This window comes from Lepidochelys kempii, chromosome 10 (genome assembly GCF_965140285.1).
Source record: "Lepidochelys kempii isolate rLepKem1 chromosome 10, rLepKem1.hap1, whole genome shotgun sequence".
NCBI classification, from domain to species: Eukaryota; Metazoa; Chordata; order Testudines; family Cheloniidae; genus Lepidochelys; species Lepidochelys kempii.
In genome coordinates, this window is record NC_136389.1 from 37,223,386 (window position 1) to 37,238,797 (window position 15,412).

The window sequence follows — 15,412 nt, forward strand, 5'->3', positions numbered from 1 at the left end:
TTTTTTTGCACCTTCTAGAGGAGGCTATCAAAGTGCCTTAGAAACACCAGTCTCCCTGTGCCACCAGGAAGGAGGGGAATATTCTGACTTCCATTTTACCAGTGGGAGCCTAGGCATGGAAAGGTTATGTGACTTGGCTGAGGAGACAGAGCTAGTTTCTAACAGAGCCAGGAAAATAACCAGAGCGGTCTGACTCCCAGCCCATTGTCTGCACCATAAGGCCATCCTTCCTCCCTTAACCCACAGACCCGTATGCTATCTATCCAGCTGTCTGTGAAGCTATTTTATGGAGCAGGGAGATAACCATAAATGACGTGTTACTGAGAACCCTGCCCCCCCCCCAAATCTAAATGAGATCTGGCTGCTTTCCGTGGTTACAATCTGGGTAAAAGGCACCCAAAGGAGAGATGTCATCAGACTCAGACCTCTGCATGCTCGCCAGCACTGACAATAGCCAATCAATCAGCTCTGGCTATTCTCTGCCATCTGACACCAGCATAACCCCCAGCCAGCCTCCAAACACTGGTTTGGCCTCTGCGCTTCTACCTGCTGAAAGGGAGCTCAAACCTTGGGGGTTGGAATGTGTGATTCACTGCTCCTTTGCTTTATGTTTAGGGAGGATTTGGCTTGTGTGTCTTGGAGAGAGCTTATCCGGCGAGGATGGATCTCTTGCACCTCTTACGGCTGCTGCTTAGTGCCTGTGTGTTCGGCCTGTCCCAGACAATCAACCCCTTTGTGGTGCAGCAAACTGCATCTGACCCTTGCTACGATGAGAACAGCGCCCCCCGGCGCTGCATCCCCGAGTTTGTCAATGCCGCCTTTGGGAAGGAAGTGCAGGCCTCCAGCACGTGTGGGAAGCCTCCCACTCGCCACTGCGATGCCTCAGACCCCCGCAAAGCCCACCCGGCATCTTACCTCACCGACCTCAACACTGCCTCCAACATGACGTGCTGGCGCTCCGAGAGCCTGCACCTTTCCCCTCAAAACGTCACGCTCACCCTCTCCCTGGCCAAGAAGTTTGAGGTGATTTACGTCAGCCTGCAGTTCTGCTCGCCCCGGCCTGAGTCAGCGGCCATTTTAAAATCTATGGATTATGGTAAGACCTGGGTGCCTTACCAGTACTACTCCTCCCAGTGCCGGAAGATCTACGGCAAGCCCAACAAAGCCACCGTCACCAAGCAAAATGAGCAGGAGGCGCTGTGCACTGATGGTCACACAGATCTGTACCCACTCACTGGGGGCCTCATTGCCTTCAGCACGCTGGACGGACGGCCCTCCGCCCAAGATTTTGATAACAGCCCAGTGCTCCAGGACTGGGTGACAGCTACGGACATCCGGGTCATTTTCAGCCGCCCCCATTTGTTCCGAGAGCTGGGGGGCCGGGACAATGAGGAGGAGGATGGCGGGACCGGCTTGTCTTCATACTACTATGCCGTGGGTGAGTTCCAGGTCGGGGGGCGGTGCAAGTGCAATGGGCACGCCTCCCGCTGCGTGAAGGACAAGGAGGGCAAGCTGGTGTGCGACTGCAAGCACAACACTGAGGGCCCCGAGTGTGACCGCTGCAAACCCTTCCATTATGACCGCCCGTGGCAGAGGGCCAACGCCAGGGAGGCCAACGAGTGTCTAGGTAAGAGATTGATCCTCTTCCTCGCCCACCACAATCAGGTCTGGGAGCATGTGCAGAGAAGCAGGGGCAGATTCACTCAGACAGCATTCTGTTTATATCGCACTCGTCGACATGGTATCTCCAGAATGATCAACGGAGCAATGCCAGGGATGAGTGCTCAGTATTTTCTATCTGTCTGTGGGTATGTCTACACTGTAGCACATACAGACAGACCTGAGCTAGCATTGATCTAGCTAGCGTGGGTACTAATGGTAGGGAAGCTGAGGCAGCAAGGGCTGCACAAGGCCGGCTGGGACCTTGGGTATGTACTCAAGCGCCGCTTTATTGCCCAGGGCTTCACTGCTATTGTTATTCGAGCCAGCTAGATCAAAGCCAGCTCAGGTATGTTTGCATGTGCTGCACTCACACATCTGATTGCAGTGTAGCCATCCCCTGTCTCACATTCAGTAACAGTGCCTCTCCAGAGTGGTCAGTGGAGTTACACCAGGAACAACTTTGGCCCAGTGTTCTGCTTCTCAGAGCAATTACTCCCTCACTGAGCACAGCACTTGGGTTCTCCTAAAGAGCAGCTGCTTTGGGCTGGATAGATTAAAAATTCCCTCTGCCATCACATCTATTAGAGCCGCACCTAAAATTCATAACAAACCTCAACCTTTTTAGAGGTTTGGAAAAGCTCAAGTAATTCATTCCCCCCTCTTGTATTATGCTTCATTCTCATAGGTGTCTTTGCATCTTCCATGAATCAGCCAGATGCAAAAGCACCAAAGTACCTTGGAAGTTATTGTTACGATTTATTACTTGAATGATGCCATAAATGTCAAGCACAGCACTTTACAACACAATTAAAAATTGATCAGGGCCTGATGCTGCTCTCGCTTACACTGGGTGTAAATGATGAGTTACTCAGTGTAACAAATTGGATTACTTCAGTGTAACTCTGGTGTAAGTGAAATCAGAATTGAAACCTGAGTCTCATAGGGGAACCAGAGGGAAAGGAGGAAGGAGAAAACCATATGATTATGCAGCCACTTGAGAGGCTAATGAATGTGTCTAGAGGACACGGGAGAAGCTTGTTAGGTTCTTTTATATTTAATGTATTGTTTATATGCGCTAGAACCCAACTTCCTGTTCAAAACAATATTGCAAGAGTACTTTTATAATGGCTTGTGGGTCAGTGTCTAAAGCTGGGCTCTCAAGAACAGAGTTAGTTGCTGTTTTGAAAATGTATAGGCCAGTGTGTTCCCCCCAACCCCTCAGTCTCAAAACTGGTTGAATCAGTTTTGCTCAAACAAGCAAGCAGACCCCAAAAGAAGCCAAATCTGGTAAATTCTGGACCGAACAGTGAAACTTTAGGAAAATCATGAACTGAAAAGAGAATACTAAAATGGGAATAACTGGGCAAGCTTAAGAATAGCTTCTGCTAGTCGCCCTGGCTGTAGCAATCCATTCTATCTAGTATATGTCCAGACTAACTCCACTGGAGTCAGTATAAAGTGGATTGATAAGCTAGAGGAGACTCGGGGGCTGAAGGATTCAGACCAGGGCCTGGGTTTTGAGGATGTTTTCCAAACCCAACCTCTGAACCTCATGAGGTTCACCTCCCACCCCACCCCCCACCCCCACCTCTGGGTTCTGATTGCATCACTGAACTGCGTGGCTGGACCATCCATGTCCATGCTTGAGACAGCAGAGTATCCTCTGACCTCCCCAGGAGAGAGGAGGCTGAAAAAGTCCCTCACAGGCAGGTAATGTTCGCCATCCCTTCCAGAAATATACAAGGAGATTGCTCCTTCTTTCCCACCCCCACCACCATTGGGGTCAGTCCTTTGGCAGATGGAACTGAAAAGATAGAGAAAAGAAAAGCTGGGAGGAGGAGGGAGAGAAGCGCTGGCCCTTTAAGATGTCCATGACAAGCCCACCACACACACAAAGGCGGCTTAGCAGAGCTGCCGTGTGAAAGTTTTTCCTGTGGTCTCCATCTCCTCTGCATCCCTTTCCCCTCTCAGGCTTTGTGCCCTCTGTGAAGGGCCCTGAAAGAACTCCTCCATCACACGCCTCCGAAGGGTTTAGCGGCTGAAAGCCGGATTAGCTCCTCAAGCCTTCCCCTCTGTGCCTTTCAACAATGACATCTTGCTAGCCAGCCCGAACAGATGCAGCAATTAGCACCAATTAAAGGGAGAGGGCCTGCCTGGCCATTCGCTTCACACAGTCTTGGCATTTCCTCACTGCCACCCCTGCGAATCCCCCTGCAGCCCCCGTTCTAGGGGCCCTGCACCTCTGGAGCTGGCTCCACCTTGGCGTGGGGCTCGGCTGGGCCTGAGCCTCAGTAGCTGGGCAAAGGCAGCCTAAACAGAAGGTGCTGTCATGATGGAAGGTTGGATGAAGCCAACGTGGAGGGCGTGAGTCTTGGTAGCTGGATTCCGGCCCTGATCCAGGCAGGCAGGACCAGGGGTGATCTGCAGAGTGCCTTATTCCAGGACCTGCTCCGGATGACAAACCAGTGGAGTTTACAAATACATTTTTCTTAATGTTCCCATTGGGGCTGTCACCGCTTGTCTCAGCTTGCTGTCATTGCCAAAGGGAAAGATCCAGCCCTGAGGTAGCTCAGAATCTGCCCCTGGTGGGAGACTGGAATGCCCATGATGTTCTCCTTGGCTGACACCACATGGGAGAAAGATAACATGAAATGATTTGTAATGGGGACAATTACACATTTCTGACTAAGTGAAGCCAGGCACAAGTGGGGCTCAGAAACCGTCTTTGTGGCTGCCTGGATAGGTTCTTTCCTCCTTCTGTAGCGTCACTTGCATGGCAGCAATACTGTAGCCGTGTCTCCTGTGGCCTCCACACTCAAGTCCTGAGATTCTGGAGGCAATCCTGAGAGCTGGACACCCCCTGCCCCCCCTCAGGCGTGCATTTCGGGCTGTGATTTCATGGGAGGTGCCGGAGTGAAACTAAGAGTTCATTTGGCCCACAGTGAAGAAGCAGAAAATGGGGAAAGCACTGAGGGATTCTTTGGGCTCCACTGACTTTGCTGAAGTTCTGTGAGTTGAGTCCTGGCAAAGAGAAGCTCCCATTAGATTCACAGAACAACCTGGTCTCAGCTCACAGCCAGATATTTGTTATGATGATTTGGGTGTTTCCAGTCGCAGCTGAATCATAGAAATGCAGTGGTGGAAACAAACCCACAAAGAAATGTGAATTGAATGTTGTTTTTGCGGACCTCAAAAAAGACATGGGTTTGAGTTTCAGGAGGAAGCCTGGGTCGGTTCTTCTTTTGGAACTGCCTGCTGCTGTCTGTTTCAAAGCGCTGGTGTAAGGTGCCCACTTAGCAATGTTAGCTCCTGGAACCAAAGAGTCACCTGATGCCGTGTGTTGCTGGGTTGTATCATGGCAAGGTACCAGTGCAATGCTGCAGGGCAAATGCAGTTTCATAGAATCATAGAAGATTAGGATTGGAAGAGACCTCAGGAGGTCATCTAGTCCAACCCTCTGCTCAAAGCAGGACCAACACCAACTAAATCATTGCAGCCAGGGCTTTGTCAAGCCGGGCCTTAGAAACCTCTAAGGATGGAGATTCCAGCATCTCCCTAAGTAACCCATTCCAGTGCTTCACCACCCTCCTAGTGAAATAGTGTTTCCCAATATCCAGCCTAGACTGCCCCCACTGCAACTTGAGACCATTACTCCTTGTTCTGTCATCTCCCACCACTGAGAACAGCCAAGCTCCATCCTCTTTGGACTCCCCCCTTCAGGTAATTGAAGGCTGCTATCAAATCCCGCCTCACTCTTCTCTTCTGCAGACTAAACAAGCCAAGTTCCCTCAGTCTCTCCTTGTAAGTCATGTGCCCCAGCCCCTCATCATTTTTGTTGCCCTACGCTGGACTCTCTCCAATTTGTCCACATCCCTTCTGTAGTGTGGGGACCAAAACTGGATGCAGTACTCCAGGTGTGGCCTCACCAATGATGAATAGAGGGGAATAATCACTTCCCTTGATCTGCTGACGCTGCTCCTACTAATACAGCCCAGTGTGCCGTTAGCCTTCTTGGCATCTAGGGCACGCTGCTCACTCATATCCAGCTTCTCATCCACTGTAATCTCCAGGTCTTTTTCTGCAGAACTGCTGCCTAGCCAATGCAATATGGTGACAAGGCACGTACCGGCAGAGTCATTAAGTCCTTTGCAGCTGTGTAGGCCTCCCGGGTCGATAGCACCGCGAGCTGGTCTGCCCGTTGTTGGAGAGGGGGTTTCACATTGCCCCTCAGAGTCTGCAGTGTGGTGCTGCCGCTGGGCTGCCGGGAAGGGAGAGTGGCCCAGCACAGGTAATGTAAACCATGGCATAAAGACGGGGAACTCGTGGTGTCATGTCATGCCACTGGGGCACAAATGGCCCCAGTATACAACACAGCCCCCTGGTGGGACATGAAAGGTCATGGGATGCTGCAGCATTAGCCCCGGGGATAGCTCCAGATGGTTTTGATGTGCTGCAAGGCCTGGCTGGCAGAAAGGGAGAGCACGCTGTCACATTCAGGCCTTCCCTTGGCACTCACCATTTTGCCTCTCTCCTAACTGGAAGGAAGTTGAGAGTGTATTTCACTCTCCAAGGCTCCTTGGCTTCTGTTGGGAGGATCCAGAGGGGGACGGGCCATGGTGCCGTAGTGCCTGGTTTTGAGCTGAGGATATTGAAATGGGAGCCACCAGCTTATTTCATGCCACTAAACAGCCAACTGCTGGTAACAAGTTTTGCCCATATTGGTCTGAGTCAGATGGGAAGGCTCCGGATCTGATTGCCAATGTCCTGAGCAGCGGGTCCCTTGCGGGACAAACATTCATGGGCGTACCTTGCCCAATCGTCACCCCCTGCTCCCAAAGAGGGGATGCTTATGTCAAAATGATCAACAGGAAAATAGTGAACAATATTGATATTTAGCTTGCCTTCATTAGGCTTCCGAATCAAGCCCCACTTGAGATGAATGGGGGCAGATCACACCCCCTTTCAGCACTGCTGTTTCACGCTGTCTGCAGACTCTGGCAGGCAGGTCACATTCAGAGGGTTTTCTTAATTTGCAGTGAGCTGGGCTAGATAATTGATTTTGAAAATATAAAAGCAAAAGCTTAACTTCTGCCAAAGCCTAAGGAAACTGCAGAGAACCACTCCCACCGGGCCGCAGGTCAGTCTACTCCCACCCGAGCCACCCTGTTCATCTCTGCCACCCCTCCATGCCAGCTCAATCCATCCCCTGCCACCCAACACCCTGCCGTCTTTCCAGTCTATGCAGCCCAGCCCAGCCTTTGTGCAGATGTAACCCACACACTTCCTGGGTGCCGTGCTCTGCCCCGAGACGGACCACTTAGAGGGAGATTGAGTCTGCTCTATAGCCTTAGCTAACAGCCATATGGCTTTTAGCTCATGCAGTAGCGGCTCATATACTAAGCTCCAGAGACCCCAGGTTTGATCCTGCCCCCTAACGACAGGCATCTGTCAGAGTTACACAGTCACTGCCCCTCTTTCCCGCAAGTATGGACCTTGCTCAGCAGTAAGGTTTGTTAATTTCTTGTAAGAATTGGGAAGAGAAGCTGTGAGATGGGGGCTGTGCCCAAGACTCTGCTTTGGCATGATTCAAAGAAATCTCTTGCAGATTAAAACTGTCTGCTGCGGGGGGGAGGGCGGGGGAGATCCCTCCTTCCCTCCCTCCCGCTTCCTGATGGGCATCGCCTGCCAGCCACCCACCTGGGTAGATCCCAGATGGGGGAGAATTGCCAAGAGAGAAGGAAGCCCCTCTGATAACCCTGGAGGCTGAAAAATTGCAGTCAGGTCTCTAGGCTCAAGAGACTCCCGTGGTGATCCGTTGGCTTCATTTTCATAGGCTTGGGGCTTTTGTTTTCTTTTTAACAGCCCACGAGGGGGGGAGTCAAAGGGGTGTGAATGTGTGCACAGGCTCCTCCTAGTGATTGTGTTATAATAAGTGCGAATTATTCTTGCTGGGCTTTCCCTGCCCACCCCACATTTAATTGTTAGCGTGCATAAGAAATGCAGCATTCCTCAGGCTCCTGCTCTTGGAATTAGACCTGTCATTAGGGCTTCTGCAGACACCAAGGGCTGCATGTGGGGGGGATTAGCAGGATGCAGCCACTGGAAGTAATTGATCCACTCTCTGGTAATTCTTGAGCTCTTGTTCCCATTGTCGCCACCACGGCTGGAGCACTTTTCTGAATGGAGTACAGAAGGGAAACCTTGCTCCGGTGATTGGAATCCGTTCCGTTTGTAGAGGAGCAAGAGGGAAATAATAGCTGAGGGGAGCTTTGATCCCAGCACTCGCCAGGGAAATGGTAAATTCTCCTGGAAGAGCCAAGCTGGCTGGGCTGAGCTGGGAAGCCGAAGGCCTAATGAATTTGTAACACCAGTGTCTGTGAACAATTCCTGGCGTCACAACCCTTTGCCTTAGCCATCTCCTCTCTCAGCTCCATCCTGTGCCCATTTCTCTCTCTGTCCTCTCAGGGCACCTGTCTATAGGTGGGAAACTATCTCAGAAATTCAAACTGGTTTTAAAACTGGTTGGAGTCATAAAGTAAACCTGGTTCCAGGTGGCCTGGAGCCTTTACAGTGGCTTTGTCCCCCTTCAGAAAAAACAGGCCAAGCTGCCTGGAGCCTGCTCTATGTTGTCTGCAGCAACTTGGAACAGAAGAACTGGGTTTAAAGCCGGTTAGAATTTTTGAAGCAATTTTCCCAACGCAGAGGCTCACAGCTGCCTCCATCACCGCAGCAGTGAAGCTGTTGGAGACCCTCCACGAGAGAGCAGCATTAAGCCAGGCACATCAGCAGACAGGCATTATGAGAGCTGGGTCGGCAGCTTATCCAAATAGAAGGCAAGCCTGGTGTGAGCAGGCTTTCTTTCCTAGCTCTGGCTGAGCCAGCCGAGGAACTGCCTTTCCTGCAGCGTTCTTTCCTGCAGGGCTGTAAGGATGTTTTGGGCCAGCCCCAGTCACATGCCTCCAGCATGCTCAGTACCTGATCCTGCTAGGGATGAGAGAGATGCTCACCTGGACTCCAGGAATGCAGGGCAATGGAACGACACTGGTGAGCAAGGGCTCGGGTCAGTTCCTCTCTGACTGGGAGCGTCTCTCTCTTCTCTAGCAGGATTAGGTACTGAGCGTGCTGGAGGCATGAGGGGCTCTGGCCTGTGACTGGGGCTGGCCCAAAACATCCTTACAGCCTCAGAAGGTTAATGAGCCTCTCAGTCACTCCTTCGGCCCCTTTGCAAGCCTCGTTTCAGAGGATGCAAGATGGTTGCCCCGGGTGGGGCAAGGAAACACAATCAGCATAGCGAGGATTTGCCTCTAGTCTGGTGCGCCAAAAGAAGCTTTGTGTCTGGGGCTCCTTCAGTCAGGTCAGACTTCCCCGGAGCTGGGGAAAACCCTCAGTCTCATTCTCTGGTTCCTTCACATCTTCACAGAATAAGTTATTGCAGGACTGAGAGCATGAGAACTGCCCTCCCCCCAAATTCTTGGTGGATCCCTGTCTGTGCACCCTTCCTCAGGTCTGGTTAGGATGCTGCACTGGGTGTCAGTTGGACCTGGCTTCCCTTCCAACCTCTGCTACTGACTTTGGGCAAAGTCACAGTACTTCTCTCTGTGCCTCAGTTTACTTATCTCTACAGTGGGGATTGTGACACTGCCGTCCTTTGTAAAGTGCTTGGAGCTCTGTGGCACAAATTCCCTAGAAAAGTGTTATTGGGGGTTTTATTTCACAGGCCTGCGCTTGTTGCAATTGCTAGACGGCCTGAGGTCGTGGCTCCAGCCCCAGGCCGTGCTGAATGTTGCTGGCTATGTCTGGGAGGTAGCACAACAAGGCCTGGCTCGTAGCCTGAAGCCCCTGCCTCCTCTCCCCTGCCCTGGAAGATAAATCCTACCTGGCCAGAGGAGGGAGCACAGCCAGACAATGGCAGGGGACCCAAGTCGGGGGGCCGCCTGTATTGTATGCAGCTCTCCAGCCAGTCTGGACTCCATCATCACCTGAGCGAGGGATCCCTCTACCCATCCCGGAGGATTAGTAGTAGCAAGAGGTCTCAGAAAATCTGAGAGAAGGCAGAGGCGGCTGCTGCCCACTCCATCTCCAGAGCTGCTGTAGCACAGAGAACAAGCTCCCTGGAGGCTGGGGTGAAGAGTGGGATGAGGGAGAAATGCCAAGAGCGTCTAGCTCTAATGTTCGGTCTTATATGTTAGTCGCCATGTCTCTCTCTGCTCTCTGGCCTGGGTCATAACTGCTGCTGACGGCTGCGAGGGGATGCTCTGGGAAAGGCTCAGGTCAGTTAAAAGAGCCCCCTTTGAGGTCTGTGCTGGGCCTGTCCATGTGACTGGAGATGACTGGGATCCAGGTGGTGGCAAGGAAGCAGGACTGAATGCAAGGGGAGGCTGAGTTTACCTGTGGAGCAGGGGCGGCCCCACCCCTTCTGACGGGAAGGAGGAGCCATGCTGTTTTGGAATGGACAGTAGCCACCGGCATAGGCCAAATGCAAATGACTGTGGTGCAGCATGTAGCATCACCAAGAGCTGCTCAGGTGGCGCTCAGCAGAGGGAGATGGTTACTAGCCAGCGGGGCACTGGCTAACGATGGCTGAACCTCAGACTGTTGGCACTGAGCCTCCACATGCTCAGCTGCTTTTCCAACCTCTTGCTCCTGCCAAACAGGGTTGAAAAATCTCCGAGAAGCAGCTTTCCTTGGGGGATTCTGACAGCGGGTTTGGTCCCCGTTGTTCCCAAAGTCACACAAAATTGGAAGAGCAGGGAAAAATGAGCCGGGCTTTGCCGAACCTCAGGGAGTCTGTGTGAATTTAGAGAGGTTTGTGGCAGTTCTTCTGGCGTGCTTGTATACAAACCTGCAGGGGACTGCAAGAATAGCTGGCGTGCTCGCATGAGACCAATGTAAGCTGCATAGTGCTCTCAGCCATGGCGGTAGACTTTTCTTCATAAGGCACAATGTATTTCTTTAGGGTGGGAGGTGAAGGGGGTGTTTGGGTCTAGATTCCCCCTCCCACAGGCTAGCAGTAGCAACCGTGCCTTGCAAGCATCCCGGCTGGGCAATCCTCCAGCAAAAGCAGGGGCGTAGTTCGAATCCATTGTGGGTTTGGCAGGACTGGCCATTCTAGGGTTTCGCTGAGACTGTTCCGTTAAATAATTATTCCCAGTGAATTCCCAGACTCAGGGAGCTCTCTCTCCTCTGCTCGCCAGCCTGGACTCCATCATCACCTGAGCGAGGGATCCCTCTACCCATCCCTCGCCAGCCTGAGCTCCATCATCCCCTGAGTGAGGGATCCCTCTACTCATCCCTCACCAGCCTGGGTTCCATCATGCCCCGAACGAGGGATCATAAGAACATAAGAATGGCCATATTGGGTCAGACCAAAGGTTCATCCAGCCCAGTATCCTGTCTACCGACAGTGGCCAATACCAGGTGCCCCAGAGGGAGTGAACCTAACAGGTAGTGATCTAGTGATCTCTCTCCTGCCATCCATCTCCACCCTCTGACAAACAGAGGCTAGGGACACCATTCCTTACCCATCCTGGCTAATAGCCATTAATGGACTTAACCTCCATGAATTTATCTAGTTCTCTTTTAAACCCTGTTATAGTCCTAGCCTTCACAACCTCCTCAGGCAAGGAGTTCCACAGGTTGAATGTGTGCTGTGTGAAGAAGAACTTCCTTTTATTTGTTTTAAACCTGCTGCCCATTAATTTCATTTGGTGGCCCCTAGTTCTTATATTATGGGAACAAGTAAATAACTTTTTCTTATTCACTTTCTCCACACCACTCATGATTTTATATACCTCTATCATATCCCCCCTTAGTCTTCTCTTTTCCAAGCCAAAAAGTCCTAGTCTCTTTAATCTCTCCTCATATGGGACCTGTTCCAAACCCCTAATCATTTTAGTTGCCCTTCTCTGAACCTTTTCTAGTGTCAGTATATCTTTTTTGAGATAAGGAGACCACATCTGTATGCAGTCTTCAAGCTGTGGGCGTACCATGGATTTATATAAGGGCAATAAGATATTCTCTGTCTTCTTCTCTGTCCCTTTTTTAATGATTCCTAACATCCTGTTTGCTTTTTTGACGGGTGCTGCACACTGCGTGGATGTCTTCAGAGAACTATCCACAATGACTCTAAGATCTCTTTCATGATTAGTTGTAGCTAAATTAGCCCCATCATATTGTGTGTATAGTTGGGGTTATTTATTCCAATGTGCATTACTTTACATTTATCCACATTAAATTTCATTTGCCATTTTGTTGCCCAACCACTTAGTTTTGTGGGATCTTTTTGAAGTTCTTCACAGTCTGCTTTGGTCTTAACTATCTTGAGCAGTTTAGTATCATCTGCAAACTTTGCCACCTTACTGTTTACCCCTTTCTCCAGATCATTTATGAATAGGTTGAATAGGATTGGTCCTAGGTCTGACCGTTGGGGAACACCACTAGTTACCCCTCTCCATTCTGAACTTTTACCATTTATTCCTACCCATTGTTCCCTGCCTTTTAACCAGTTCTCAGTCCATGAAAGGATCTTCCCTCTTATCCCATGACAACTTAATTTATGTAAGAGCCTTTGGTGAGGGACCTTGTCAAAGGCTTTCTGGAAATCTAAGTATACTATGTCCACTGGATCCTCCTTGTCCACATGTTTGCTGACCCCTTCAAAGAACTCTAATAGATTAGTAAGACATGATCTCCCTTTACAGAAACCATGTTGACTTTTGCACAACAATTTATGTTCTTCTATGTGTCTGACAATTTTATTCTTTACTATTGTTTCAACTAATTTGCCCAGTACTGATATTAAATCCCTCTACCCATCTCTCGCCAGCCTGGACTCCATCATCCCATGAATCAGGGATCCCTGTACCCATTCCTCACCAGCCAGGGCTCCATCATCCCCTGAGTGAGGGATCCCTCAACCCATCCCTCGCCAGCCCGGGCTCCATCATCCTCTGGGTGAGGGATCCCTCTACGAATCCCTCATCAGCGTGGGCACCATCATCCCCTGAGCGAGGGATCCCTCTACCCATCCCTCACCAGCCTGGACTCCATCATCCCCTGAGTGAGGGATCCCTCTACCCATCCCTCGCCAGCCTGGACTCCATCGTCCCCTGAACGAGGGATCGCTCTACCCATCCCTCACCAGCCTGGGTCCCACATCCCCTGAGCGAGGGATCCCTCTACCCATCCCTCACCAGCCTGGACTCCATCATCTCGTGAGTCAGGGATCTCTCTACCCATCCATCACCAGCCCGGGCTCCATCATCCCCTGAGTGAGGGATCCCTCTACTCATCCCTCACCAGCCTGGGCTCCATCATCCCCAGAGTGAGGGATCCCTCTACACATCCCTCGCCAGCCTGGACTCCATCATCCCCGAGTGAGGGATCCCTCTACCCATCCCTCGCCAGCCTGGGCTCCATCATCCTCTCTTCTTGCCCAGTTGTCCCCAGTGTCAGCTGCACGACCAGAAACACTTCACCTCCCACCCTTGTTGTTTGTGCTCACTTGTTGCCAGTCTGTACTGGAAGGAGAAGGCATCTCCTCGGGGAGAGCAGGAGGTGGCTGCTGTTAGTGATTGTCTCCCTGGGACTGCCCGGGCTACATTCCCTGCCATGGCACAGGGAGCAGCAGAGTGTTGGTGCAAAGGAGTTTCCAGCTAGATCAGGGAAGGCTAAAGTGTCCCCAAGACACTTGAAAGGAGGACAGAAGTTGCCCCATTGCAGAGGGTTTAAGTTGAATTAGGCTATTATTGCAAATGAGTTGATCATGGGATTGTTTATTTCATCCTGTGATTGTTTAATGGGGCGTACTGTCTAAGGAAGGAAGCAAGGCACCATGTAATTAGCTCCAAACTGTGCAATTAAATTCTTATTAATACCCAAACAGCAGGGAAGGTTCAAGCCTTTAATTAGTGATTAATGTGAGACAGACAGCTAGCTGCACCAGCCCAGCTCTTAGTCACAGCACACGTCCCAGGGAAGCTTGTTTGCTTAGCACTAGAAGATGTGGATGGCTGAGCCTGAGAACAGAAGGAGCGCGCTTTGCAAGCTTTGCCCCTCCTCTCTTCCCCAGTTGGATCCGTGCACCCCTGGCTAATGAGGCATTCCTGTCTCTTAGCACAACCACCGTCCTGTGGAACTCGGGTTCTCCAGATGGACCGCATGCCACCTTCAAACCTGGCCTCCCAAGCTGGATTTCCACTGGTCTCTAGGGGCCAGATTTATAACGCTGTTTAGGCGCCTATCTGTATCTTTAGGCACCTAAATACCTTTATGAATGTGGCCCTCTGCGCCTTGTCCTCGCCAGACACTCTTCCCTAGAATTTCGCACTGTGGCTAGCAGCTGTGCAACTCCACCAGCAGCATCAGAGGTTGAGGGAATAGAGTAGCCAAGGTGCTGGGCTGGCAGCTGCTCCCCATGGGTGAGATTGTCAGGTGCTCCTCATTGGTCTATCTCAGCTGCCACTGATGCTACAGAGCGTTTTCCCAGTGATGCCTGTGGGAAGAGCTCCAGGCCAACACTGTAACCCCACTTCGTGTCGCCTAATCCTGCGTGGTTCAAATACTCTTGCCCTGACTTCACTCGCTCTCCCAGGATTGCTACCATCGAAGCTGCACCAGTGACGAAGTGGTGGGGGACGAAGGGATGGAAGTAGAACGTTACCGTCTCTTTGTTCTAAGAGTACAAGCTAGTCATTTCCTGGGGGAGGAGTACCCTGGACAGATTCCAGGCCTATGGCACAGCCCAGGGAGCAGCTCTCCCCAAAGAACCCCTCCCAGGTGCCACAGGAGATCCATCGCAAGCCAGCAGGACAGGCGTGTGGGAGTCTGTTGGTCCTGAGCACTGGTAGTTGGGTTCAGTAAAGTCAATGGTTCTTTCCATTGCTATTGAGACCCCTGGTTCCCAGCATTCTGCATGGGACCTCTCGGGGTTGAGGCCGTGTCAGAAATGGGCTCAGGAGCTCCTGCAGGGCCAGGACTTGGACAGTGGGATGCAGTTGGGGTGACAATCCGATCACTTGCTGGGCTACCTGGGCTGCTCCCCGGCACTTTTTTCTCCCTCCTTTGCAACAGGCCCCTCGCCAGTTACTCTCTCACTCATTAAACTGGAGGCAGAGAGCGAAATGGGACAAGACTGGCCAATTATTTACCTGACCTTTCCCCTCGTCTGTGCCACACTTCCACCCCAGCCCAGCCCCCATCCGCCTCCAGGGGAATACTGCAATGGGGCTTCCTTTTGCGAGGAGCAAGGTGGAAGTGGGGCACTTGCACTTGGCATTGCTGAACCAGCTGCAGCCCCACCACAGCTCAGATTTATAGTGTGAGCAACCGGCAGCGTGATGGGAGCTGCCCTCGGTTCGTAGCTGTAATGGTGAGCAGCGTCTCTAGCCCTCCATCACCGCCTGGGTTGGGTGGTTGTGATGTCCTATCCCTGCAAGGTCATACAAGGCCTGAAACCCTGCTTGGCCAGCGGTGGCAGAGCGTCAGTGGAGACGATGCCGCGTCAGGAAGCAATGGTGGGCTATGCAATCTCCCAGTTAGGCTGAAGATGGGGGGCAGCATTGCAGCTGCTCCCTGATTTCGTCTGGTCATCGCATGTGATGGGAGCCTCCTCCCAGAGCGTTCCTGGCTGGTTTGTTATGTTCACAAACCCTATTGTGGGGACATGTGGATGGCACGAGGGGATGGATTGCTTGTTCAACAGCAGTGCTGGACCTCAGCCTGAGTCAGATGTTCAGTTCAGAGAAGCCTC

At 51.7% G+C, this 15,412-nt stretch overlaps 1 protein-coding gene across 1 annotated transcript in view; it reads left to right on the forward strand.

Annotated features, from left to right (window-relative positions):
* Nucleotides 1–15,412, forward strand: part of NTN3 (netrin 3) — an 88,831-nt gene that overhangs the window by 21,228 nt on the left and 52,191 nt on the right. The window contains exon 2 of the mRNA XM_073362904.2: nt 616–1,627. Coding sequence (XP_073219005.1) covers nt 661–1,627 — 967 coding nt within the window. The 5' untranslated portion in view covers nt 616–660. The remainder of the gene's footprint in view (nt 1–615; nt 1,628–15,412) is intronic.